The sequence below is a fragment of the Terrapene carolina genome, unplaced genomic scaffold, assembly GCF_002925995.2.
Source record: "Terrapene carolina triunguis isolate 2854851 unplaced genomic scaffold, T_m_triunguis-2.0 Scaffold113, whole genome shotgun sequence".
In the NCBI taxonomy this organism is placed as follows: Eukaryota; Metazoa; Chordata; order Testudines; family Emydidae; genus Terrapene; species Terrapene triunguis.
This window is the reverse complement of record NW_020664464.1, coordinates 21,009,217-21,036,469: the sequence shown is the minus strand read 5'-3', so window position 1 is coordinate 21,036,469 and position 27,253 is coordinate 21,009,217. Positions and strand designations below refer to the sequence as shown.

General features: G+C 38.0%; 1 protein-coding gene across 1 annotated transcript in view; it reads right to left on the bottom strand.

Moving 5' to 3' along the window:
* Positions 1-24,257: 24,257 nt before the first annotated feature.
* Positions 24,258-27,253, bottom strand: part of ERCC6L2 (ERCC excision repair 6 like 2) — a 66,113-nt gene continuing 63,117 nt past the window's right edge. The window contains exon 15 of the mRNA XM_024208977.3: positions 24,258-24,416. Within this exon, the coding sequence (XP_024064745.2) occupies positions 24,258-24,416 (159 nt within the window). The remainder of the gene's footprint in view (positions 24,417-27,253) is intronic.

Genomic DNA, 27,253 nt, shown 5'->3' with positions numbered 1-27,253 from the left:
CAAATCTATTAGAATTCTTTGAGAGGGTCAACAAGCATGTGGACCAAGGTGATATGGAGTACTTGGACTTTCAGAAAACCTTTGACACAATCCCTCACCAAAGGCTCTTATAAGCAAAGTAAGCAGTCATGGGATAAAGAGGTTATATAATAAGAGGGAAGGTCCTCTCATGGGTCAGTAACTGGTTAAAATATAGGAAACAAAAGGTAGAAATAAAGGATCAGAGAGGTAAATATAGTGTCATCCCCCAAGGATCTGTACTGGGACTAGTGCTGTTCAGCATAGTCATAAATGATTTGGAAAAGGGGGTGGCAAAGTTTGCAGATGATACAAAATTATTCAAGACAGTTAAGCCCAAAGCTGACTGAGAAGAATTACAAAGGGATCTCACAAAAAATGGGCCACAAAATGGCAGATGAAATTCAATGATATGATAAATGCAAAATAACGCACAATGGAAAACATCATCCCAACCATACATACAAAACGACGGGGTCTAAATTAGCTGTCACCACTCAAGAATGAGCTCTTGGAGTCATCGTGGGCAGTTCTCTGAAGATATCTGCTCAATGTGCAGCAGAAGTAAAAAAAGCTAACAATGTTAGTAACCATTAGGAAAGTGACAGATGCTAAGACAGAAAATATCATAATGCCACATACAAGTCCATGGTATGCCCACATCTTGAACATTGCATGCAATTCTGGTCACCTCATCTCAAAAGCAGAGAGATTAGAATTGAAAAAGTACAGAGAAAGGCAACAAAAATGATTAGGGGTATGGAAGTTTCCATATGAGGAGAGATTAAAAAGACTGAGACTGTTCAGCTTGGAAAAGAGACAAAAAAGGAGGGATATAATAAAGGTCTATAAAATCATGAATGGTGTGGAGAAAGTGAACAGGGAAGTGCTATTTATTTCACATAACACAAGAAGCATGGGTCACCCAGTGAAATTAATAGGCAGCAGGTTTAAAATGAACATGAGGAAGTACTTCTTCACACAATGCACAGTCAACCGGTGAAACTTATTGCCAGGGGATACTGGGTCAAAAGTATAACTGGGTTCAAAAAAGAATTACATACGTTCCTATTAGCTAAGATGGTCAGGGATGCAATTCCATGCTCTGGGTGTCCCTAAAACCTCTGACTGCTAGAAGCTAGGAGTGGATGACAGGGGATGGATCACTTGATAAATTGCCTTGTTCTGTTGACTCCCTCTGAAGCATATGGCACCGGCCACTGTCAGAAGACAGGATACTGGGCTAGATGGACCACTGGTTTGTTCCAGTACGGCCATTCTTATGTAAGCCCACAGGAGAAAAATCTTTTAAAGAATCTGGGCTAGCAGATTCTTATACAGGCAAGCATATTTTATAACAGTATATTAAAACCTTATAAAAACCAGTAGAACTGTACCAATTCACCTTAGTGAATGGGTGACTCATTATGCATTACTGAATTCTGTGACCAAGTGAAGAAATGAACAATAAAAAAGCCAGAATCCTGTATCACAAGTCATATTTTGTGCATGTAGTTTAGTTCTGATTTTTTTAATTCTACTGTATAATAAAACTAGTAAATATGCTGCTGGATATTTTGAAAGAGTAACAAACCTTTAGTGATAAATCCTCACTTCCCAATCTTTTAGAGCTCTTTGCTGAAAAGTGGGAAGAGTACTGCTGACTTGTGCATGTGAATTTTGGGTAGTGTGGTGTAATGAAATGTGAAGTGGCATACTATTGCATTAAACCAGAGAACCAGAAGCAAGAGTTAATATATATCTACAAATTTTCAAATGTTTTGCCAAACACAGCCTGGGTTCTTTTCCCCAGGATTAGGATTCCAGACAACACCTGGGTATGAAGTAATGTGTTCAACCATTTTTTCCCCAATTTATTTGAAAGAAAATGCATATGCTTAAAAATTCCAAATACATGATGATGTGCAAAATATTTTGAAACATGTGAAGACAGAATGAGGAAACCCATGAGGATTCTGGTCAATCAATACACTATCATTCAGAGATATGATACTTCCACGGTAAAAAGTTTCCCTATGTCGTTTACCACATTTTCTAATTAGCCTGCTTAAATGTATTTACTTTGCCTTTGGCTCTCAATCCAATACATATTTTTGAAAAAGAAAGCAACCAGCAGAGTGGCAAATTGACACTATTCTGAGGAGGTCAATAAGTTTGGTGTTGCTGCAACATGTATTTGCAGGGCATGTAACTACACTACCATCCAAGAGGTTAAAGCCTCCCTTATATAACTGATCACAGGCTTATTCGTCCTCCAACAAATTCATTGTACCCATGCTAAATGATTTGAAACCCTCTTTTTTTTTTTTAATTACATTTCTCACATTTTCCTTCCTCTCAAACCCATATATTAGGGGAAAGGTCCAGTGCCATAGCAAAGTAATGTTGCCTGTGTAGCACTGAAAGCAAGAAATTATTTACATGCAATTGACTACATTCAATCTAGTCCATCACAGTTGTCCACACTCTGTCAGAGGAAAATCTGCCAAATGTAGTCTAAATTGAATCACTAAAGATTGACAATATATTTTCAAACAAAACCCTACAGGGTAAAGTCCAGTGTCAGAGATGAAAGCCCTTCATCTACCAATTCAAGTATCAGTCAATATTTTTGCATCCTATAAAGTTAACTTAACGAAATAAACCTTAAGGAACTGGACAGTATCAGCCATGTGCTGGAAAAATGTGAGGGTTAAGGATAAGAAACTGAGTTTAGACAGACATCTCAAACAGAGCTGCTGTATGCCCAATTAAATGGGATTGTGAGGCCCCAGTTAAATGTGGGGAAAGGTGCATGTGGCAACTCAGTCATTCCTCCCTCCTCACCTTCCTCTTGTTTCACTATCTCTTCCATGACTGTGCAACAGTACCTGCTGTAAAGAGACTTCCCTGCGCTGCACCAGCAAAGAAAGACTGGGGAAGGTCAGGGAGAATTATTTTAAGTGCTCTACAACCTTTAGACTACGTCATTGATTAAAAATACTTCCTGAGAAAGCAGTTATTTTGACCTCTTCATATTCTACTTCTTCTGCACAGAGTATTCAAAATATACATCCGTTTTCCAAAGACCAAACCCTTGCTTATAAGTTTGAGAAGAGACATACATAGAAAATGAAGAATGAATAGAGAAAACTGTCTTTTGTGATAGGAAGCTATAGGTAGATGTGTGCAGGGCCGGCTCCAGGCACCAGCCCACCAAGCTGGTGCTTGGGGCGGCACCTGGCCGCTGGGGCGAGAGCGCGGAGCCCTGGTGGGGCCCGCCGCCCTCCCCCCGGCGCAGCCTCTGGCCGCTGGGGCGAGAGCGCGGAGCCCCGGCGGGGCCCGCCGCCCTCCCCCCGGCGCAGCCTCTGGCCGCCGGGGAGAGAGCGCGAAGCCCCGGTGGGGCTCGCCGCCCTCCCCACAGTGCTCTGGCCGCCGCTGTCCCCAGCGGGGCTCGCCGCCCTCCCCTGGGGGGCGGGGGGGGCGGGAGGCTTTTTTGCCTGGGGCGGCAAAAAAGCCAGAGCCGGCCCTGGATGTGTGTGTGTGTTTTGAAAACTCTCAAAGGTCCAGCAAAAATGGCAGCACGTGCATATTTCAAGTCCCACAGCCCTCACTCAATCCTTACGTTCACATGTACTTTCAGACGTGAATGTAAGAATAAGTGAAACTGGGGCATGTACAAGATACAAAGGGGGTGACTTGACAGTCATTGCTTCCAGATTGACATTCTATCTTCAATCCTCAACGAAACTCAGACATCTTTTAGCAATGTGTGATAATCTAAATACCCTCTCCCTCCAAAGTGAGAGGGATCTTTTAAAATGTTTAACAGGCCTATAGTAAACACAATTATTTTCTGTGATCATATCCATGTCCACTTTTGAAGGCATACAACATTCATATACTTGCTTCCTGCAAGGGGCATGCTACTGTACACCAAGCAGGGCTGGCCCTACATGTTATGGAACCTCAGGCAAATAAGTGTGGGGGCCCATTCAGCTCCCTCCTCACCTATGACTGAGTCAATCTGCAAAATGAATTGCTGCTACAGATTTTTGCTAGTGCTGGAGTCAGAACAGACTACAAGTGGGGGAATCAGGGATGGTACTCTACATGAGCATGTGCTGTGGGGCCGCATTCAGCTACATGGGTGATTTTGCAATGGGAATTTTTTCTAGATAGTTCTGAACCCTGTGACAATTCCTAATTTCTCCAGGCTGCTTCAGTGACAATGAATTTCCTTCAAAAACTGTGGGACTTCACATGTTAAAGTACTTCAGCATAAATATACTCTCTGGGACTCTTCCTCTCTCTAACTTATTGCCTGTTCACCCACCGAAACTATTACCCTGCAGCAGTTTTCTTGCAACATACAGGCTTCCAGCCATCATTTCCCCTGTGCATCTTTCCCCCCGTCATAGCCAGAGCAGTGTTAACTAGCTTCTTCCTTCAAGGATACATGAAATCACTACCGCCAGATATTCAGGATGCCTTCCCTTGCACAGTTTCATTATCTAATTATTTTCATTTCTAAAACCAAACAAAACTTTAACTATTCAAACTTCTAGATGCCCTGCCATCAGTCATACAAATTATGAAATATAGTAGAGAAATCCAGCCGGACTGTCTCCTTAACATCTACTCACAACAAAACAACAAGCAAATATCCATTCTGCCTCATGCCTAACCCCAATCCCTTCAAAAGCTGAGAGAACAGATGGAGCCTGCACCATGTCCTGAAGGTCCACAGACTTTGGACGACTGAATTTCCCATTGGGGCTCATTCACAGTCCCAAATAGTGTGCTTACTTTTTTTTTCTCTCTCCTTAAAAATTTCCTCTGCTTTTCTTTCCAATGGCTTTTCTCACATTACATATGAGTTGTTGCCATCTTTCATTATACTTTTTTAGAAACTTTCTTATCCAATTTTCATTGTATCTGGGTATGTTTTCTGTATTTTCTAGAGCATATAAAATCTGCAACTTGAGATTACTCTTGTTCACTTCATTTTTGGTTTCTTCTACCACCCACTTCCAGACAGATAAGCACAAAGTAAGGCTTTCTCTCTAAGAAACCCTACTACTCTGCAAGCAAGAAGCTGCTCAAATAATAATATAGTCAGCATCTCTCTTCCTTAAGGGTCATATACATTATCTAGTCCCTCTTCAACATGGTACCCATACAGCCAAGATCACAAAATAGCTAGCTTAATCAATAACCATGGGATAGCTAGTGTTATACCATGATACACTTGCCTCAGATCTGGTAGTCTGAAAGCAGAATTGTTCTTTTATCTATAGCTCATCAAATAATGAAGATAATACTGTAATTACAAGTGTTAGTGTCTATCTAATCTTAGGTGTCTGTCACCACAATATTTAAGATACAAACTGTAGGGATTGTTTTAAAATGGCTCCTGAAGTTAACATTGCCTTTAAGTAAGGGGGATTAAAATTACATGTAAAAATAAAGCTGCTAAAATTGTTTTGATCTGTTGTACTTGTAATACAGAATATTAGGAAGGTTCTTAATGTAATTACAAACCCCAATATTCAATTCCTCAACTTAACTTCTTCCAAAAGGAAATCAACTCCCTGCAATTTCACATCCGTTATCAGACCTAATTCTGTGGTAGACTTTTTGAAGTCAATTAGAACACTTGCTCAATAGTGTGAGCAAGGGGTTCTGAGACTGTCCCTATATAATTAATATTTCATAACACTACACAGTTCAATCATTGGAATTCTTTTAATAGAAGTATATTCTGGACACAACGAAGAAACCAACAGAACTCTAAATTACAATGTACTGGGGGACTAAATTACTTCCATGACTTCCTTAAAGATTTAATGATAAAAAAAATAATAATCAAAAAACAACAACAGTAAGGACCAGACCCCGGCATTATTTCAGCCCTTCTGTCGTGCAAAGCAGTCAGAAAACTGCCCTTACTGAGCCGATAAGGATTCCTTAGATGTCAAAGAGCTAGTTTAGCCAGCTTTATGTCACCACCACTTGCCCCACACTGTAGAAGACATTTCAGGAAAACGGTTGAGGGTGTGGATGGGGCTGGAATGCTTTGTTGCTCAAGTGATCCCCCAGCTAGTGTAACAGCCTCTTGGGAGCAATTATCAAATGGCACATATTGCAGCATCGCTGAGGCTACTCTAACTTGTGCTGGAACTTGAGCCAGCCTCTGGTTGCTGCAGGGACCAGTGGGGCACAAAGGTGAGTGGCCGCCTTCCAACTGAGTGGGGAGATAGTGAGTGATGAAGAAATTTTGGTTGTTAACTGAAGTCCTCTGAAACGTTCATATTTAAGTCTTTGTTTGGGAACACCTCTGGTAAAAACCAATGAAAGCAAGTGGCTCTTTGTGAAGGGACTGGGTTTGATTCCATTTACCACAATATTAGCCCCAGTTCCTTTTTATATGGCTACAGTCAAGATATCAACAGATTCTGCCAACATCCAAGGCAGATATCATGATATCAGTCTGTATTCAGCCATACGCTCCATTTTCACCAGACCAGTTTATACAGGGGCCAGCATTCAACTACTTTGTATTTTCATCTGTTTAAAAAAAAATCACTACTCCTCAATTAGACTTACCTGTAACTGTCCAACAAGAATGCTCCCATCAACTACAGAGATGAAACATTCTTTAGTCAGGACAGGAAACAGCCCAAACTAGTCCAGATGAGGCAGAAGTCCTCAGAGCAATACACAGCTTTTCTATTTCCTCCCCTTCCATGCAACACTCAACACTCTGCCTTTCTGACATGTTCAACTTCAGATCAGCCACAGACTGAGACACCATTCCTGAAATTGTGATCTCAAGCTTGGAACTGGAAAGTGCTGATAATAAGCTACCAGGTCAACCAAGGACAGATGTCTCTCTGCTCTACACAATCTTCTACTTCTCACTGCCTCTTCTCCAGTCAGATGGAGAGAAGATATTTTCAGGGGCAGCAGCAATTTATTTTCCGTTTTTAGCTGGTTAACAGGATTAATTCATTCAAGTGACATATCTCCTTAGTGCATCAGGAAACCTAATCACAAATCAATCATCATCATTATCGTTGCTCAAAAGGGGAAAGAACCACTAGCTTGTCTCACAACTCAAGACCAGTTGGTAATTGCTTATTCTATTAGAAGCCAGAAGACCCCAAAACAACTCCATCTCCCGATTATTGCAGATAGCCCAGAACAACATCTGACCAACAGCTATAAGCTTTATAAAATTTTGTGTATAGTACATTAAAAATTACATTGAAAGGGTTATTTCCATAATATGCTGAAATAGTAACCTTAATGAAACAACATTACAGGCCTATCATTTGGGAACAATTATTTTAAAGCACAATACCCTTCTCTACCCTAAAAGAGCAGGATAATGGAATGTTATCTCCCCAAAGTCTACTCACTGTAAACAACCTATCTTTCCTGGCTGAATGAAAAAGCTGTATAAACACACTGCAATCAAATCTACTATAGCTGATGGAAATCCTTTGTTTAAGCAATCTAAAAAATGCCAATATAATACAAATACGATAAAGAGGAGTTCTTAATAACACAACTTTTGTATTTACAGTATTCTGAGCAGCACATAAACCTGCATTGGGTATACAAAGGGCACATTTTTTTCTAGACTGACAGCATGCTTAGTTCTCTCATTTACACCACACTGCAATAACATAAAGAGGGGTTTACCATTAATCCAGGTTTTACTACAAAGCATCCAGTTATTTCTCTGTCAAACACTGGCAAGAGTGCCAAGTGTCTGTCATCCAATTCAGGGGATTAAGTCTTCTTTTATAGTGTGATACTTGTACCAATTTATAAAAATACAGATATAGTTTCTTAGAGCTGGTCACACTCTATATTTTGGCCAGGATTCATGCCGCAGAGGTTGAATATGACAGCTGGCAGGAAGCTGAGGGGAGAATACATCCTCCCCCTTTTCAGTCACCACATTTCAGTTGCCATAGTAATTAATCCTCAATTGAATGGCTGTCTTTGTACATTTCTTTTCAGTAAAACTTTAAGTAAACTTAAGTTGAAAACATGCAGTTGACTGGAAAAAAAATACAAAAAAAAAAAAAATACACACAACCCGAAGGCTCCATATAACCCACAGGTACAGTACAAGTTTTGTGACTAAAGCATTTCCATTTATTGAGAGCAAATTAGCTCTAATGTAGGATATTATCAGTTTTTCAAAATACTTAAATATACCTTGTCCCTGTTTTTATAATTGTTTTGTGAAGTAAATTTCCCCCCTTCTTCAAATTCTTTCCCCCCCGCTTTAAAAAAAAACCCCTCAGAAAAAATAATAAAAAATCAGCTTTAAAAGTGCTAAAGAAAGGCCATCCCAGACCCCTGTACTTTTGAATTTTCATGTAGACTGTTGCCAATTAACACAGAAATTAATTAGGGAATTAATTATGGAATCCAGATATTCATTTCAGAATAGACTGGAAACAGTAGAAGAGGATATTTCATCTTGGCTCTGGGAGGCTTTTATTTCTTTTATGTTTAACTAAAAAAAAAAGTTCACTAATAAGAGTGCAAGTTATCCAAAAAAGCAAAAGAATATTAAGGGAAATAAATCATGAACACCCACCACTGAAAATCAGCCAGGTTCCTACAGTCTTTAGTCACCCTGCGCATAAGAGGAATGGAAATGCAAACTGTGCAAATATTTAGTGGGCATGTTAGCTCTGAAGAAATATGTGAACACCTATATTTTCTCCCTACTATTCACCTCACTCCAGGAGGAATGTGTAAAAGCTTGGTTTTGTTATTTGCATAGCTGTCATGACTTTTGGTCCTTGCCTTCAGTAAGGCTGAAATCAGTGAGGGTTAATGACGGTCTGACATGGGCTCTTCATCTTTACTAAAATGATGGCTACAGAAGACCACACCATTCAATCTGCTGCTTCATTTGCACTGAATATTTTTCCCCCTTCAGAAACTTTTCCCATTTGAATATACTTTCTTTCCATCTGATTTCACCCCCTGGCAGAGAATACAAACACAGGTTTTCTTTGTAATGTATGGCGACACATTGTTAATGGAGGTAAATTCCCCTTGTAATAATGTCAGTATTTTAAGCAAGTTTGTGGTTGTTTGTGCACTGACAACAGAAGTATGAATCATTTTTATGTAAACAAATGCTGAAGACGATGGGGCCTCTGGATCCCATTAAATTAGTTGAGGATGGGCAAAGCACAGTAAGGTGTGGAAAAATTAACAGGGAAACTATTTACTTCAAGAGGAACCTTCTTCACTCAGACTGGTTCTACTGACAAGGAAACCATCCTACCTTAAATTGCATCTATTGTTAAATAAATGACAGTTTATTTTGTGAAGATGTGAACATTGGAGCAAGGGGCAGCTGTGGATTTTTCTTTTGCTAGATGACCTTTGAACCCATGAGACTGTGGATCAAGTGGTTAGAATCCTGAAGCCTGGTGAGATTTTCCCATCTATGCCTTGCATCATTGTGCTATCAGAGAGCTGGGCACATTTTTGTCTCCACTATTGGGGAGGGAGGAAGGGAGCAAAGCCAAAGCCTTTCCATAAACCTTAGTGATCTCTATATTTTTAAAGTGCTTTGCTCAGGGGTATGGAACACTGAAGTTTTGGGAAGTACACAGCATAACAAGCTGTTGAGATCGGTGGAAGTGGTTTTTAACATAAAGTTATCTTTTTGAAAGATGTAAGGGGTAAAGTTTTCTATTGACAGAGCATCAGATTCTACTGTTTGTTAATATGGCCAATCAAAAGACAACCTGGTTGGACATGAAAAAGAACCTACTAAGTTGAGTTTCCATATGGACAACTTCAGATATAAGGTGTTTTTATCAGTATGTGTGTGACAGAAAATTATTTGTTTGTCCAATGAGTCCAATATGGTGGCTACAAACAATGAGATTTCAGGATATTTAACCATGGCCCCTGAACAGCAATTTATAGCACATCCCAACCACATCACACCTTAACCTTCAGGACACCCAGGCTTGCCTGCAATATGGGGAAGCTAGATTCATCTCTTCAAGTAAGCTAGCGTGGCGGAAGGTGTCTAAAGGAAAGGATTGTTAAGGTGACTGTCGGAGTAATACCTTTTCCTTCAACTTCATCCTTCAAATACTTATGCTTTTAAGTTTAACAGGCTGGGCTTGACATGCATCACTAGTCCATATTATACCATCAACAGTATCTTTTGATCTCCAGCATGATCCGCTGCACTACTACCATCTCCACTTGGGAGAATCATACCCTCCTTTGCTAATTTGGAGTTATTAATGCCTAAATTGAAATTTCCCCTTGATCAAGGTCATCCAGATGAGCTGTAGCCAAAGGAACAGTTAACATCTGTTTTGCCCAGTTTATGAGAAGGCACCTCTGCTGTCCTTAAGTCTTTTCTCTCTGAGATGTACATTTTGGTTTGCTATTAATAGATACATTGTAGATTATCTCAGGCTGCTGAGTTTCCTCTGTTATACAGAGGGACACATTTTAATTGCCAACAATTCTTAAATAAATACTTTTATTTCCGTATGTGTCTTATACTAGGTACTACTTGTAGCAGATATAAAGCAGTTTAAGCAAAACTATAAATACTGATGTAACCACATTATTTAAAAGCAAAACTGCAGTTTTTAAGGGAGACCACTGTACCTCCTTGATTACGTTTCAAGGGTGAGCTGCTGTATGCTTAGGTAGTTTATTTATGATGGTTCCCTTGGTGTACAAAAGTCATAAGTAACAAAAAAACCAGTCTCTATCTATTGGAAACACCACACAACCTCCCTGTATAGCTGTAGATTTCTGGTCCAATCTTGTTTGTTTCTATAGGCTACTGTTACTTCCAGTAATCTCAGTTGAAGACATTTTCAGATGGTATCATGTGCTAGTATAGATCCTAATCACTCTGGGCTTCAATGTCTGTTTATACTAAGTTCCTTTTCCTACCTTGACAGGTCCCCATAACTACTGTGAGATGATGTGTACTTCTCCCAATCTTCTCAGACTTGCATCAGAGTGTGAGGGATGGTAAAAGCTGGCTAACAGAATCTTTAGTAATGCCTAGGGTGTAATCCACCTATGATCAAAGAAACACTTACTGTTGTTTTCTTGCAGTAATCCAGAAATTAACATAATTTTCTACCACATCAAGGAGCACTGAGGGCATCTAGTTAATTTCCAAGGGTTGGAGGACTGATTATTACCATCTTGCCTCCTGCTTCGTCTACCTATTTTGGCTCATGCTCAGACTCTGGAGTACCTGCTCTCTTCTAGGCTTTCAATTTTGGAATGGTCAATAAGAGATCCACTGTGTGTTATAAAGTCCAAAGTCCTTCCTGCCTGTATCTGATTACTAGAATTTTGTTGGACTCTATTTTGAAGGTCTTTTGGACAGAGTAATAGTAGTTTGCCTTCTATGACCTTAGTTTCCAAAAGGATTTAGTTTGGCTTTAAAGATTTATATTTATACAAAGAAACATTGGATAAAGTATATTCATTGCAAATCTGGATAGAATTTAATCTCTATTTCTTGTTTAGGACAGTTAGAACTAATACAATTAAATATACACTATTACTTTTAAAATTGGGATAGAGGACTCAAAGCTTCAAGCTGTTTTTTTTTTAATTTCAGATTTTAGTCTTTATATTAAGAATGTTATGACAGATTCTAAATTTCAATAGTTTGATATGTGTTTGCCATTCATTATTGTAAATGTTGAGTACAGTTGCTCACTTTAAAAGGCTAAATCAAGCCCTTTCAGATTAAATGTAGGTTAAAAAAAATAAGACAAAACAAAGAACAGCTTGGTGTATCGCAAACAAATAATAAGACTCAAGCTTGCTACAACCAAGCCCTTTCAAGTCTATTTACTATTCAGGAACTCATCATCTTCCTGAGCAGGTGAGGTAGCCCATAAGCCCATCCAGCTGCTCACAGCACAGCTCCTTCTCCCAAACTACCCATCTCTCCACTAAGGAAAAAGCCTTCATGGTTGCTGTAATCCACTCCAGTTGAGACACTTTCTGCTTTTTAGTGCATGCATTAATCCCTTCTTTACTTCTCAGGTACACAGGATTGATAAACCCATTCACACTCAGTACATGAATGAAAAGTGTCTGTGTATACTCAGCTTTTCTTATTTCCTCTGTTGATTGATTTTTCCTGCAGTCGTGTTCATCCAGCTACCATATTAGCTATTGTTTTTTCAGTTTGCATTTGGCTGAATTCTTGCTACAGAGCATTCATATAATAATTCATGTATTCGTTTAATCAAAGAACGATATAATATAATCTGAAGAAAACTCAGACTGTAAATATTCTTACAGCATGTTGTCTTGACTCATAATTAGGGCTGTCGATTAATCGCAGTTAACTCAAACAATTAACTCAAAAAAATTAATCGCAATTAATTGCAGTTTTAATCACATTGTTAAACAACAGAATACCAACTGAAATTTAATAAATATTTTTGGATTTTTTCTACATTTTCAAATATATTGATTTCAGTTACAATACAGAATACAAAGTATAGAGTGCTAACTTTATATTATTATTTTGATTACAAATATTTGCCCTGCAAAAATGATCAACAAAAGAAACAGTATTTTTCAATTCACCTCATACAAGTACTGTAGTGCAATCTCTTTATCATGAAAGTATAACTTACAAACGTTAATTTTTTTTTGTTATATAACTGCACTCAAAAACAAAACAATGCAAAACTTTAGCGCCCACAAGTCCACTCCGTCCTACTTCTCGTTCAGCCAATCGCTAAGACAAACAAGTTTGTTTACATTTACGGGAGATAATGCTTCCAGCTTCTTATTTACAATGTCACCTGAAAGTGAGAACAGGTGTTCGCATGGCACTTTCGTAGCCAGCATTGCAAGGTATTTATGTGCCGGGTATGCTAAACATTCGTATGCTCCTTCACGCTTCGGCCACCATTCCAGAGGACATGCTTCCATGCTGATGACGCTCATCAGAAAAATAATCTGTTAATTAAATTTGTGACTGAATTCCTTGGGGGAGAATTGTATGTCCCTTGCTCTGTTTTACCTGCATTCTGCCATATATTTCATGTTATAGTAGTTTCAGAAAATGACTCAGCACGTTATTCATTTTAAGAACACTTTCACTGCAGATCTGACAAAACACAAAGAAGGTACCAATGTGAGATTTCTAAAGATAGCTACAGTACTCGACCCAAGGTTTAAGAATCTGAAATGCCTTCCAAAATCTGAGAGGAATGAGGTGTGGAGCATGCTTTCAGGAGTCTTAAAAGAGCAACACTCCGATGCGGAAACTACAGAACCCAAACCACCAAAAAAGAAAATCAACTTTCTGCTGGTGGCATCTGACTCAAGATGGTGAAAATGAACATGCTTTGGTGTGCACTGCTTTGGATTGCTATCGAGCAGAACCCGTCATCAGCATGGACGCCTGTCCCCTGGAATGGTGGTTGAAGCATGAATCTTTAGTGCATCTGGCATGTAAATATCTTGCAATGCCAGCTACAAAGGTGCAACGAGAACATCTGTTCTCACTTTCAGGTGACATTGTGAACAAGAAGTGGGCAGCATTATCTCCTGCAAATGTAAACAAACTTGTTTGTCTGAGGGATTGGCTGAACAAGAAGTAGGACTGATCGAACTTCTAGGCTCTAAAGTTTTACATTGTTTTATTTTTGAATGCAGATTTTTTTGTACACAATTCTACATTTGTAAGTTCAACTTTCATGATAAAGAGATTGTACTACAGTACTTGTATTAGGTGAACTGAAAAATACTATTTCTTTTGTTTTTACAGTGCAAATATTTGTAATAAAAAAATATATATATAGTGAGCACTGTACACTTTGTATTCTGTGTTATAATTGAAATCAATATATTTGAAAATGTAGAAAACCTCCGAAAATATTTAAATAAATGGCATTCTATTATTGTTTAACAGTGCGAATAATCACGCAATTAACTACAATTAATTTTTTTAATCGCTTGACAGCCCTACTCATAATATATACTGTTTCTCCACCTTCAATCTAATTTTCTCAAGGGTGACAGAAATAAAGAAATATCTCCAATCAAGCCTAATTTTCCCAAAGCATTTTATTTCTTGCTCTAAAATACAGCTACTGCAGTTGGCCATTTCCTTGGTGTGTCTTAGACATCTTTTAATATTTTTGTATCCCTTTCTTTTAGAGATATAACTCTATTTTCTATCAGAAATGTGTTTATAAATTTCAGCTTTATAAAGTTGAAAGTGCAACATTACACACACATTATAAAAAACATTAATTTAACATGAAGAAGTTGGCATGTAAAAGGGAATAGGAAGGGATATTTTGTTAATGCCCAGGAGAAGAGACTGATCTGCTACAGGAAAGAAAATTAGATTATTCTGATGGTCAATCCTTCTCCAGAGATGCTTAGGAAAAAAAAAAAAAGCTGAAACTGTAAAAACAAAACAAAAAAACCCTACCCCACCAAAAAACAATAAACCCAGAACAGATATTTAAGAGGCCAGAGGTAAAATGTAACACACTACAGATTTTTTCATGCTATGTTGTACATGAGTTGAGGAATCAGCTGAGAGGACTAAGATCTACAGGACATACCAAAAGAGAAATTCACAAAAAATCCCTATATTAAAAAAAATCAGATTAAGGAGTGTGAACATAGAAATCGAAGAGAACATTAACTCATATGGAAACTTCTGGTAAACAGATGGCAAGGCAGTGCTTCTGAAGAGCAGAGTCAAATCTTTCATGAGGACATTCAGTTGTTCTGTCAAAATCTTCTAACCTTGTTTTGACAACTATGAGAATAAAATGAGCATACCAAAAAATTCTACCAGGATTATACTTGAAACTCCCCATGACTCCACAAGATTTTTTCATTAAGAATTTTGTTTGGCTGATAGTACTTCAACCTGTTTTTAAGAACACTAGAGTAATTTGCATGTTTCTTTTCTTGACTATTCCTCATTTGATTCCTCACAATTTTCTTTGCAGTATTTGTCACGGCACCTAACTGTAATATTACAATGTCCTAAACTGACTGAATAAGTGAAAAATAAATAGCAAAAAGAGATGAACACCAGAGCAACCATAATTTGTTTTTCATACAAAGCCCTTGTAATAAAAATAAAGAAACAAGGAAAGGAGAAAACAGAAAAAGAGCAGCAGAGTTGTTTCTAAAAGTGGATAATTTTTCAAAGTTTTCTACGAGGTATTAGCAGCTCTTTAAGAAGAGCATGTGAAATTCAGAGCTCTACATTTTAGAAGAGACAGACATCTAGCAATTACTGCTAAATTAATGTCTTTACGTCAGAGTAAAAAACAGGAAATGAAGTCAACTGGCAGTTTTCCCCACCATTATTGATGTTTTCCTTCCTACTTAGATCTCCAAGTTAATTGATGTTACTGTTGCTTCTGGTTTAAGAAACCAGATACCCTCGAAACGTATCGATTGACAAACTAATCAGAGATAAATTAATTTGTAACACCTGTGGGCATGACAATTCTGAACTTGGAGGTAATGAGAAACAAATCGTATGAACAATAGAAAAGCCTCTAAACTCCCATAGCCTAATATCTGAGATACAGCTGGCGTTAGAGTCATTAAGCCCCACTACTCTCCTCAATTTTTTCTTTCATTTGTCCTGCATTCTAGTGATGTTGTCAATCCTGGCTATTAGGGGCTGGGTTCTTTCTGTGGTATTCTTGATTATTTTTACTTGATGGTCTATTTAGGGGAGAGATTCAAATGCAAATACTTTTACTACAGAAAAGATCTCACTTATTGCTGATTAGCTTAGTTTGATCTTCCCAGCATAATATTGCTGCAACACCCCTTGTTAATAGAACAATTAATTACCGTACATCAATAGGACTGGAAGCACACCTCTTAATGAGGAAATGCATGGGAATGACCTAATATATGTAGATCCAGAATAGAGTTTTTGCCTTGAGTTAAATGATTGTTAGTTTATTCATGGTAGTTAAACACATCTGTGAAGACTAAACTGAATGTACCCCCAAGCATTTGCTCTAGGCTACTAACATTTGTGGTTCCTGGAGATCAGTCTAGGGGAACTACAGATATTTGTGGTATGCAATAAAATGACTGGGGAATGGTCAGATTAATCTTTACAAATAGATAAATTGATGGTGTCCATCTAAATCCAAATTAAACACGAACCCCCCAACCAAAAACCTGGATGTGAACATTCCCACTTGAGTGTCTGAAATCTGGATCCAAATCAGAATGCCCCAGCATTCAGGAATGCAGATTAAAACCAATAAAGAATAGGTTTGAAATATAAACTTGAAGCTTTATCCGAGTTTAGATTCAGGCTTATCTCTATTCCAAATGTAATTTAACATGAAACGTAATGGCTGTAAAGCATAAAAACAGTCATCGCTACAAATTAAGCAGATGTTAGAAATGCTCCCAATAAGCTTGCGTTCAATTTTCAACTTCAGACTTACATTAACGAAGACTACACTAACCCATAAAGTTGAATTAATTACAGTAGACATTTTGACATAAAAAGCTCTTTCTGCAAACTTGGATTTGACTTTGTAAGTGATTCTAACTAAAACACTTTTCAGCCCTAGTGAAGGATATCATGAAGGTTAACCTTCTCTTCTGGTAACTTGCTACTTTATTAATTAGACCAAAGGCAAACTGAAGATTCCAGGCCTCAAATCAAGTCCTATTACCAGAGAAAATGTGGCACAGGATTAGATTTCAGATACCCAATCTCTGTTCTAAAACAGATAAGCATATTACTTCTGAGACAGTCTTACAGAATCCAGCAGAGGGTGCTGTTCAACTCAGTTCCCAACACTTTCAAGGCTGACCAATACAGAAATAGCCGCAGTATGTTATTTTATTAGGCCTCCACTTGAAACTCCTCCTCCTCCTCCTACCACCATCAGTGGCTTTGATCATTCATGGTGGCCATTAACAGAAAACCAAGTTTGAAGAAAGAATAAGGAGGATAAAAATAGAACAAAACAACATTTCCCAAATCCTTCTCTTTACCTTGGCACAGTAGACTGCTATATTAGCAGGGAGCTGGGAAAACTGCTTCAACTCAAACACATCTCGCACTGCCCAGTTACTCATCTGATTCTCAGCCTTGCTTGATCCAACCACATTCTGGTTTGAATGAATATAAGCCACTTCTTGAACACCATCTAATACATGAGAAGAAAGGTATAATCAAACGCTTTTGGCCATTCCAAAATACTGCATGGATAGATCAGCTCTATTATAGATATGTATTGCAATTTTAAAAGAAAAGCTAACAAAGTTAACGTGGAAATCCTAAATTTTGTTAGGCTGTAACTTAGGCCCAGATTTTTAAAGGTATTTAGGCATTGCTGCACTCAGCGTTGCAATGGCTAACTGATTTAGGAGCTTAAGTCTCATTTTCAAAAGGGATTTAGGAGCCTAAATACCTTCAAAAAAAATCTAGGGCTTTGTCCTTAAATCCTTCAGTTGTGCTAATATCCATTTAAATGCTGCAACCATTTTAGTAAATTTCCTTTTACATACCGAGAAATGACAAACTTTGCTCCAAGGCACCCAAAGTTTTTAAAAGATGAATGCTCAAAGTTAAGGACTAATTGCCCCAACTCCTCCATATTATACATACTACCAATACCACAGTACATATTTCAAATAATATTCAGTGATAATATTACCAGTTACTGATAACAGGAAAAAGTTAACATTATGGTGAGAACTGATTTATTCATTCCCAAATTAGAAAATGTAATTGTATCATACATTAATGCACCTTTTTGTAGTGATTGCAAATGTTTAGCAAAATAGAAATATATGCATACAGTAGATTCTGCTTATTAGCCACCCCTGGATTGCCAACAAAAAGTTGCCATTATCTGGCAGTTGCCAATAAGCAGAAGGACAAATTTGTGGGGCTGCAGCCAGAGAAGGAAGTGCTGGGATGAGCTTTCTCTGGCTGTACTCCCCAAATCTGCACTGGGGTAGGCAGCAATGAAGAGGGTGGCTGCAGCTTGGATGCTGGGGCTTTCTGAGGGGAGGGGAAGCTGCGGGTAGGACAGTGTCAGGAGAACAGGGGTGCTGGGAACTTGTAGAGCTGCATAGTACCTCTCCTTGTGGGCTGGTATGGGAGGCTGCGGGGAGGAGAGCAGTGGTGAGAAGTACCTTGCTGCCCTGTGTGACCTCAGCACCCCCCACTCCCTGTGGAAAGCCTTGGCATCGAGGCTGCAGCCCCCAACTCCACAGTGCTGCCCCACCCACAGCCTCCCCTCCCAGCTTGCAGTGCCAGGACTCCGGTAGAGGTCCCCCAGTGGGCAGGGCTGCAGGTGCAAGCAGGTCTGCAAGGCTGCAGCAAGGGAAGGCATTTCCTTGCATTTTCTTCCCAGGCTGCAGCCGTACAAACCAGCTGGGGTCTTTATTCCAAAAAAACTCAATAAAGCATCATGCCGTTGCCAATCCCATTAACAATCTGAATCTGAATCCCATTAACATTAATGTCAATAGCATGGGATTGATTCCCAGCAAAATGTTGCTATTAAGCAGCATCCACTGTATTGCAGAGTGGCCCACCAAATCAGAAGAGACAAGGATAAAAATAATCAGTGAAATCAACAAGGCCTATAAAAAGGGAAGGACAATATTAAAGAACTCTTAATAAATCAGATATAAACAAGGACAGAGTGACACCTTTAATATACCTGCAAAAAACTTCTCCATATTAAATTGTACCACTAAATTACTGAACAAAAACTCTTAATTAATTTTACAATCACCTAAAAAATTGTCCAGTGATCCCACATTTTCTTCTTGATTGACACATGCTCTCTTACTTCTAGAGGTCTTGTGCACATGAGAGTGACTGGGTGTTGACACTGTAACTGAGGCACCTCTAACACGGCAGGCTGATTTGGGGTCAAACTGAATTCTGCGTCTCTGTTTTTTGTGCTTATGGCTTTGCTTACTTAAGTGAATTTTCTTGACTGGTGAATCATCTTCAGAGGATGAAAATTCACCTATATTCTGTGAATCTGTTTCCTTTTCTCCATTGTTTGGCTTGTTCGCCTGCAGCACAGTTTTGGAAGAGTTACAGAACTCCTTATTTCGGTCACATTTTTGTCTCAACCTAAGAGCAGTGAAGGCTTTTTGGTTTCTTGATTTGGACCATACGCGTATTTCAAGATCATCAGACTCATCACTTATGTCACTAGTGCCTTTCACATATGTTGTGGTTTTTTGGGCATTTTTCCAAGACTTTGTTTTGGTAAAGACTGACCCAGTATTACGGAACAGAGATTGTTTACAGGCCAAAGCGTCTCTCTTAGGTGTATGTTTAGTGGTCTTTTCTGTAACTGACCCTTCCAATTTTTCTGATACAGCCTTGCATCTTTTAACATTTTTAGCAGGAGCAGTTTCTTGGTGAGCTGGAACTTGGGAAGGAAAGATGATATCATCACTCTCTTCTGAGCTGCCTTCAGTCTCCATGACTACACCAATTTCCTTTGAAATGCACTGATCTTCATTTTTATTTTCAATGTCCTTTTTTCCCTCAGAGTCAGATGAAACAGGCCAATCTGGGGCTACAATCACACAACGCATATCTTGTTTTTCAGTTTTATTTGGTGACTCAGTGGTTCTCCGATGTCTCAAAATACTATTATGGCTTCTACTTTTCTGAAGACCAATGCACTTGACATCTACATTCGATCTTTGGCCCACAGACAAGGCATCTGTGCTTTCTTGATCAGATGCACCATTACTATCAACGATCTCAGTAGCTTTAGTTTCTCTCTCTAACAGTTTAGGAAAACCACACTGCATTAAGGTAAGCTGTTTCTGTGAAATTAGCATGTCATTTGCATTGCAAAATCTGCTTTTTTTTGTTTTTGAGCTTCCCACAAGTTCATCATCACTAAAGTCACTATAAAAATCAAATTCCTCTTTCTCCAGTTGTTCTCTAGATTTGAGAGGAGCTTTATCTTCTTCACAATCTGGCTCTGCATGCTAAAAAAAAAAAAAATACTGAAAATCACTGTCACAGAAGTTAACATTACAACGAAACAAAAAAGCTATTTAAAATATATGTAGAACAACAATGTCTAACTTTGACTCTCTAATACAGAAAATGGATTTTTACTAAATTATGAAACCCAATCTATACAAAAATAAGTATATATTCAATACACAGATAGGAAGTTTTGGTATGCAATACAATATTTAACCAAATAATAGCATGTGTATTATGACCAAAAAAACCCCCCAATATTAGTAAACTGTGTTAAATATTTGGGACAATAACACATACTATCTATTGTTTGCTTGTTTGGGAACAACCTGCATTTGTCCAGTAAACATACTGTTACATTTACAGTTTGAACTCATTTTGGTGCAACTTTCAAGTTGTTTAAGTTGAAAAGCAACTCAACAGTCCAAACCAAAACACTACATAATCAAATCATTTATAAGGAAAACACATAATAGGATGGTCAACCTTTTAGGATTTGGGGACCAACGCTCCCATTTATAATGCTTTAAAGAGCTGTGCACACATAACCTTCTACTCTAGAATCACTTAAGGACTATTGTCGCCAAGCACACATCATCTAGCCAAGTACAAAACTGAAGACGTTCAGAAAACAGGAACAGAACTATGTACACTAAGTACATAAATATTTCAAAATATATGTGGAAGGTAACTACAGAAGAGTAAATTATTACGGTCTTATCTGCATAGAAAAGTTTTACTAGCTATACCAATATAGTTATTCTGGTATAACTCATTGTCTCGACATGCTTATTCTGGTATAAAAGTAGCTTTCTTTATTTAGCTTAAACCCCCTCCCAAATGAGAAATTAAACTGCAAAAGGCCACTCAACCATCAGAATAAGAGAATCCACATGGAGGTTATACCGGTATACACAATATCACTGTAAATTCATATCTCTGGTTACACAAAAAACCCCAACCAACAAAACAACATTTTCCTATGAAGATCCGGCTTAAGAGATTGTGGTCAATTTACAGTACAAGTCAACTCAGTGGGGCACAAACACACAATAAGCTTATACGTATTTTTTGCCTAGTTTATAGCTATATTTAATCCCTCTACCCCACTCCCTAACTGCTCACCACAAATATAAAACAAAAATAATCCTTCATAGCCAAATAGATACAAAGTTCATGGATTCAAAGATTAAAATTATGATACAGACACAGTTTATTTTGTTGCAATTTAAAATCCAGTATAACTCCAAAATGGACTCCATTATAACTAAAAACACAGTAATATGTATGTGCATGTTTACTGGCAAAGTTGAAAAAACTATTCAGTTAAAAGGAAGTTATCTTATTTATAAAGAGCAAAATTCACCCAAGTGCAGAAGGCCTGTAAACTCTTTACAGGAAGCGGTGCTGGCCAAAAGACAATGCAGCTGAACTAATGCACCCCTGCATGTTGCAAAATGGGGGCTCCAAACCAGTTCTCCAAAAGCCAGTAAGGAACAAGTTATTAAGATGGCCTGTTGGAGGGGTTACTGGATCTGCAATTATATGGATCAAGCAGCCCAAACCCCTTGCACAGGGGATCTGACCACTATATCAGTTACTAGGCTATAGCATACTGACTATATTTAATAGTTATGCCTCTGATTGGCCTAACCACCCAAGTGGTTGGAAAAGTCAGCAGACTGGCTCTTAAGCCCAGCAGCAGCATTCAGGGGCTGCTCAAAGCATTTGCTCACAGCTGTGATAGCTTCTGTGCCAGCTTGTTCCAGCCCTGTTCCTGTCTTGGCCCCAGCCATGCCTCTTTCCAGGTAACCCTGTCCTGACTTCAGTTCTAATTACGAGGCCTGACACCCAGTCTAACCACAGAGCACAACCGAGTCTCTGACATACACCCCCCCCCCCCCATCCAAGGACCAATTATTTGGGCTTTGTGCAAAGGAGTGAATTTTACTTCAAATTCTCTGTCGAAAGTACAGTAGGAGGCAGCTCCTCAGCTGGTGTGAACAGACACTAAAGTCACTGGGGCTAGGCCGACTTACATCAATTGAGGTTCTGGTCCAACAAACCATTTGTCAAATAAGCCATTCAGAATACAGCAATTCAACAATAGCTCAGTGAGCAACTGTTCCTCTACATCAACAGTATCCATTAACAAAATATATACACACATGACAGTCTGATGGTGTTTAAGAAATACTGTAGAGGCATTATGATGGGATATTACCACAGACTAAACATATTAACAGAAGTTTGCCTGATATTCATTATCTTCTTGCAGATTCTAACCAAAGGCAGCAAAAGACCATCATGTTGCAGCAATGTTCTCTCTTTCTGATAATAGCCCTTACATACTGTATCTTTTAAAAATGTTGTGTCTAGTTATTGTCAAAGATGTTTGCTCAACACACTAGCTGGAACGAGAGGAAAAAATAGCACCCACATTCTATGTTGTAGGACATGCACAAAGACAACTCACCATTTCTAACCTGCATGATGGTGGCTCCTCCTTTAGCCACGTAGTGGCTGTCATGACTCCTGTTTCCACTTGACCCTCCCTCTAAAAGAGAAAAGATGCAAGCAAGGCAAGCTTTATAATAAAAATTACCAACACAATAAGGCAGCATGTGTGGTCTTCAAGGTAAGATGGGCAGACAGGGCAAAGCTTAATTTTTCTGTCTTTATCTGGAAGTGCACATGTTCAAGAGTAAAATGGCCACTCACACTTAAGGCCCAAATAAATTGCCACACTTTAGTTGATGGAAAGACTCAATGGCAGTTAGATCAGGCCTCTAATGAGTAAGAAAACTGACATATTATACATGTTGAGCAGATCCTACACACATCCAAAATTTTACTATTTTTAAAACATTTTTTTTAGACACACAGTATTTTCATCACTAAAGACTATTTAAAGCACATACCAAGACAGAATTGTTTTCCTCCTAGCAAAACAGATTTGAGTTGGAGTATCCCAAAGTGCAAAACAGGTATCTTTCCCAAAATAGGGATAGGCAGATTTTGTTTATAAACTTTCTAGAAACATTCACTTTTGGCTGAGACTGTGCCTAAGAAGCTTTCTCTTTAAAGTTAAATTACTAAGAATGCTTGTGATGGGGTCCTGGCTTCCGCAGTTTAAAAGAGTTCTTAACACAATGGGCCAACTTCAGAGGCAATGCATCCCATATTATAAAATTAGACTCCTTTATCCACACGCAAGGGTAAAGAATTTTAAATCGGAGTATCTTACTCATCAAGAAGCCGAAGCAGGTATACATGAGTTGTGTGAAAGTGCACCTTGGCTTACATTACCTTACATAGTCTCCTTGCATCTTTGTATTAAAGATTTTGTTCATTTGCTACACTAACCTTTTAGTCCATAGCATGTGACTTATACCAGCTTAGCTCCTAACCTCCTCCTCAGATGCCACAAACCAGATTGAGGAGTGATATATAAGGGGTGAAGGTGTCGGATATGAGAAAGAAAAATAGTTTCAGGGAATCTTATTTGGTAAAACATACATACTGTAGACATAAAGAGGTGCATGTTATGCATACTTTACCCCATTCAACACCACCCTCTGAATCTGGCTCAATACAGTGTTTGAGAACAACCAAAACATAGGGATTTAAGAATGGAATGCCCCACTCAACCTTTTTAAGACTGTATTTTTAAATAATGTATGCATATGACACATAAATGCAATAATTCTATGATATGAAACATGTCTATCCACCCCAACTAATAGCCATTAAACAGAAGGTTAGCAAGATCAGAACACTTTCTTCATAGTAAAAAAGTATTTTAAATTTGATTTAAAGGACAAATACTGTATCTGATAAATAAAATACATCTGTGTACACAGATGAATAAATGCAAAAGTATCACAAAATCAGTTGTGGTATTTTTATTAGGAACAGAAATGAATTTCTTTGAGTTCTTGGCAAGTTTTAATAAGACCACATTTTCCATATTTTTGTTTATTTTAGAGAAATTATTTTGATGTGCCTAAAAGTGAGAAACTCACAGCCCTAGATTAAAGCACAATGTAGGCATTTGTTGTTTCAAGTTTCACCATACTGCTTTGCATGGCACTATATTCATATCTATGGTAAAATGCTTCAAGAGGAAAAAAATATGTAAAGCGAATATCCAAAAGTCAGAAGGAAAGCTTCACACCTCCAGGATGTCTTTTGTAAGGCAGGACCCCTGGGTTCGAAGCTTGAAGAGGTTATGGATCCCAAAAAGCTCGCCTTGATGTTCCTTTGATCCTTGCACTGCCTCAAAATATCGCTTGGCATTTTCACTTCCAACTACCGCACAGTGAAGTTGCTAAAACAGAATAACACAAGAGATTTCAGAAATGTTTGCTCCAATCATATGTCAGAATTTCCTGGCATTCACAGTATATACGCAGCTTTAGTTAAAGGAGGCAGAAATACCTAAGGAAGGATATTTTGTTTTTATTTACCTGGCAGATGTTGCCATTGTGGTATAATATTAATCTGACTAGTTTTACTGAATAGGAAAGCAAAACAAAAAAAAAATTTTTCTAAGCCTCCTACTTCATTGTTCTATGCCTAACACTGGAAACTTGCTAACTTATTCTTGAGTATCAGTACTTCACTGCATCGTGCCTGTTTACAAATAATTTATAAAAAATATTTAAAGACTGAATAACAATAATTTAAAGTACACCCAGAGTGAAAAAGAATATGGTCACTGAATCACGAATGATCTGGAAAAATTTAAATTCTGATCCACTCTGATTAAATGGAATGTACAAATGACTAATAAGAGTCACCACTGTGTTGGAAACAGTTAAGTAAATAGTACATCAGATAAAATTTAAACATTCTTGAAATCAGGCAGGTTGAGCTATGCTTCAAGTGACGTCAAGTGTTCAGTACAAATGTAATTGACATCCTTTGCACGAACAGCAGGAAGAAATGATGGCTTTTACTAGACCGATACAATTTTTCTGTAACTCTGTCCCTAGGAAGTTGGTAGCCTTTGAGGGCTACTTAATGGTCATCTAGGACTATGCAGCTGCTTTCAAGGGAGAAGTACCCCTCTGAAATAGTCATCAGTCACAAAAGCAAACTATAGCTGGATTGACCCCTAACTTTGCTAGGTGCAATGTACATTTTTCTCTAAGAACATAGTAGCAATCATGATCATAGTTAAGGTTGTACCACAGATTTCAGATTAACTAGTTTATATTGTTTACTTAATTTTATATTTTTGTTCTACTTGTTTTATATTCTGAATTACTATTGGTTGTACATGGTTTTTTCCCCCCAACTGTTCCACTAATAAAAAAATGCCAAAGTAATTTCAAAATCAAATGCACCCTTCAATAATTTCATCTTTAGACAATACAACACAAAGCATTACAGATAGACTGCTTTTCAAAAAATCAATTACTTACACATATTAAAACATTGACTAAATACAGAGTAGACAACTCAGTTTATAGGTCTATTTGAGGATGCACTTGCACATATAGAGAAAGCCACATGTCCAAGTGCTGTCATGTTTGTGTGTTCTCATTAATGGTCACAATAGGTTTTTATACTCTTTATCAACACTGGTTGAAAATCTCTGGGAAATCGTGGGCCTAATTAGGTGCTCAACAGTCAATGTAATTCAAATCTAGATGTAAAAACGAGCCTTGGATTTCCAATGATTTTGTCTGTAGACTAATTCTATGTAAAACATACTTGGCCAATTAGACAAAAAAATTTCAGCAAGTTCTGGATAATCAGGTCAAAATTTTGAGCAGGTTTCTGTCAATGCAGACATAAGATTTGTAGGTTCCTCACTTCCACATGCAAAAGCCTACACATGGGCAGACAAATCAGGTAACTGCACATGCAATTCGCAGTTAGGTACCAGTTTACCTGTTCGTACAGATATACAGGTGTTTGCAGACCAATCTGTCTGTTGATTTTAAGGGTGCATTAGTGGTAGGGTTACCAGATAGCAACTGTGAAAAAACGGGACAGGGGGTGGGGGTGTAATAGGCGCCTATATAAGAAAAAGTCCCAAAAAACAGCACTGTCCCTTTAAAAATGGGACATCTGGTCACCCTAATTAGTGGAGATCTAATGAAAATCTGAGCCTTAGATTTGCACATCTTAACTGACCATTCTTATAGTTAAGAGACAGATGTTCAAAGTTATATACGCTCAGCTATGTGAATAGGAACCTGATTGGTCAGAGTTGTGTAAATAGCCTGTCCCTTCCAAATACATCAGTTTTTTGCATTCAGTAGTAACATGCATATGTATGTACACAATTTCATGCACAGACCTGTGCAAGTCTGGCCCTAAACATTCCTGCTAAAATTAAAATGTAGTGGTTTGTGAGAACTTTACAAAGCTGGTAGAAAGAATGCCTTATACTGTACTAATATCTTTGTAAAATCATCTGAAAATTTTGTACATAAACAGCACAATTTTTTTCATGGTGCTTTCAATTAAGGTTTCCCAAACATGCATTTAATTAGGATATCAGATAATTATTGAAATGGAGAAAGGAATACATGAAGTTTAAAAACATGTTTACTGATGTTCAAAAGGTTGTCAAAGTTAGTAGGTCTAAAAATTGACCTATTTTGACAGTGTTCTCCACTGAAAGGTCTTAGCTTCCAGATCTTTCCATCTGTTTATTTTTCAGATTGATAACCATTGCCAGTAAGAAGAAAACCCCTATACACAATAAAACAATGTGACATTGTGAAAGTAACAGTCAAGAAAATAGAATACACACATACTGATATTAACCAAGAATATAAAAGTTTTTCAGAAAGTTGTGTACGTTTGAGAAAAAAAAAACATGGTAAGACTTTCCAGAATAGAGCACAAAAAGCAGCAGATGTTAGTCCTTAAATAAATGCTAATTAATTATTGAAGCTTAAAAAATACAGTGATTTCCTTTTTTAAATTAGATTACCGGTATATAGCAGAACTCTGCTAGTTCATTCACAGTACATTTACCAGAACATTTTCAATTAAGTAAAAGTAAACACTGGGGAAAAAATGAAGTGAGGAACTAGTGACTATCTGCTGCTGTTCTAGGGATAGACACAATCCACACATGTGATTTCATTCCTCAGACTTTCCATTCAGAAAGTGTCACATGATAGGCACAACCTTTACTCTTGC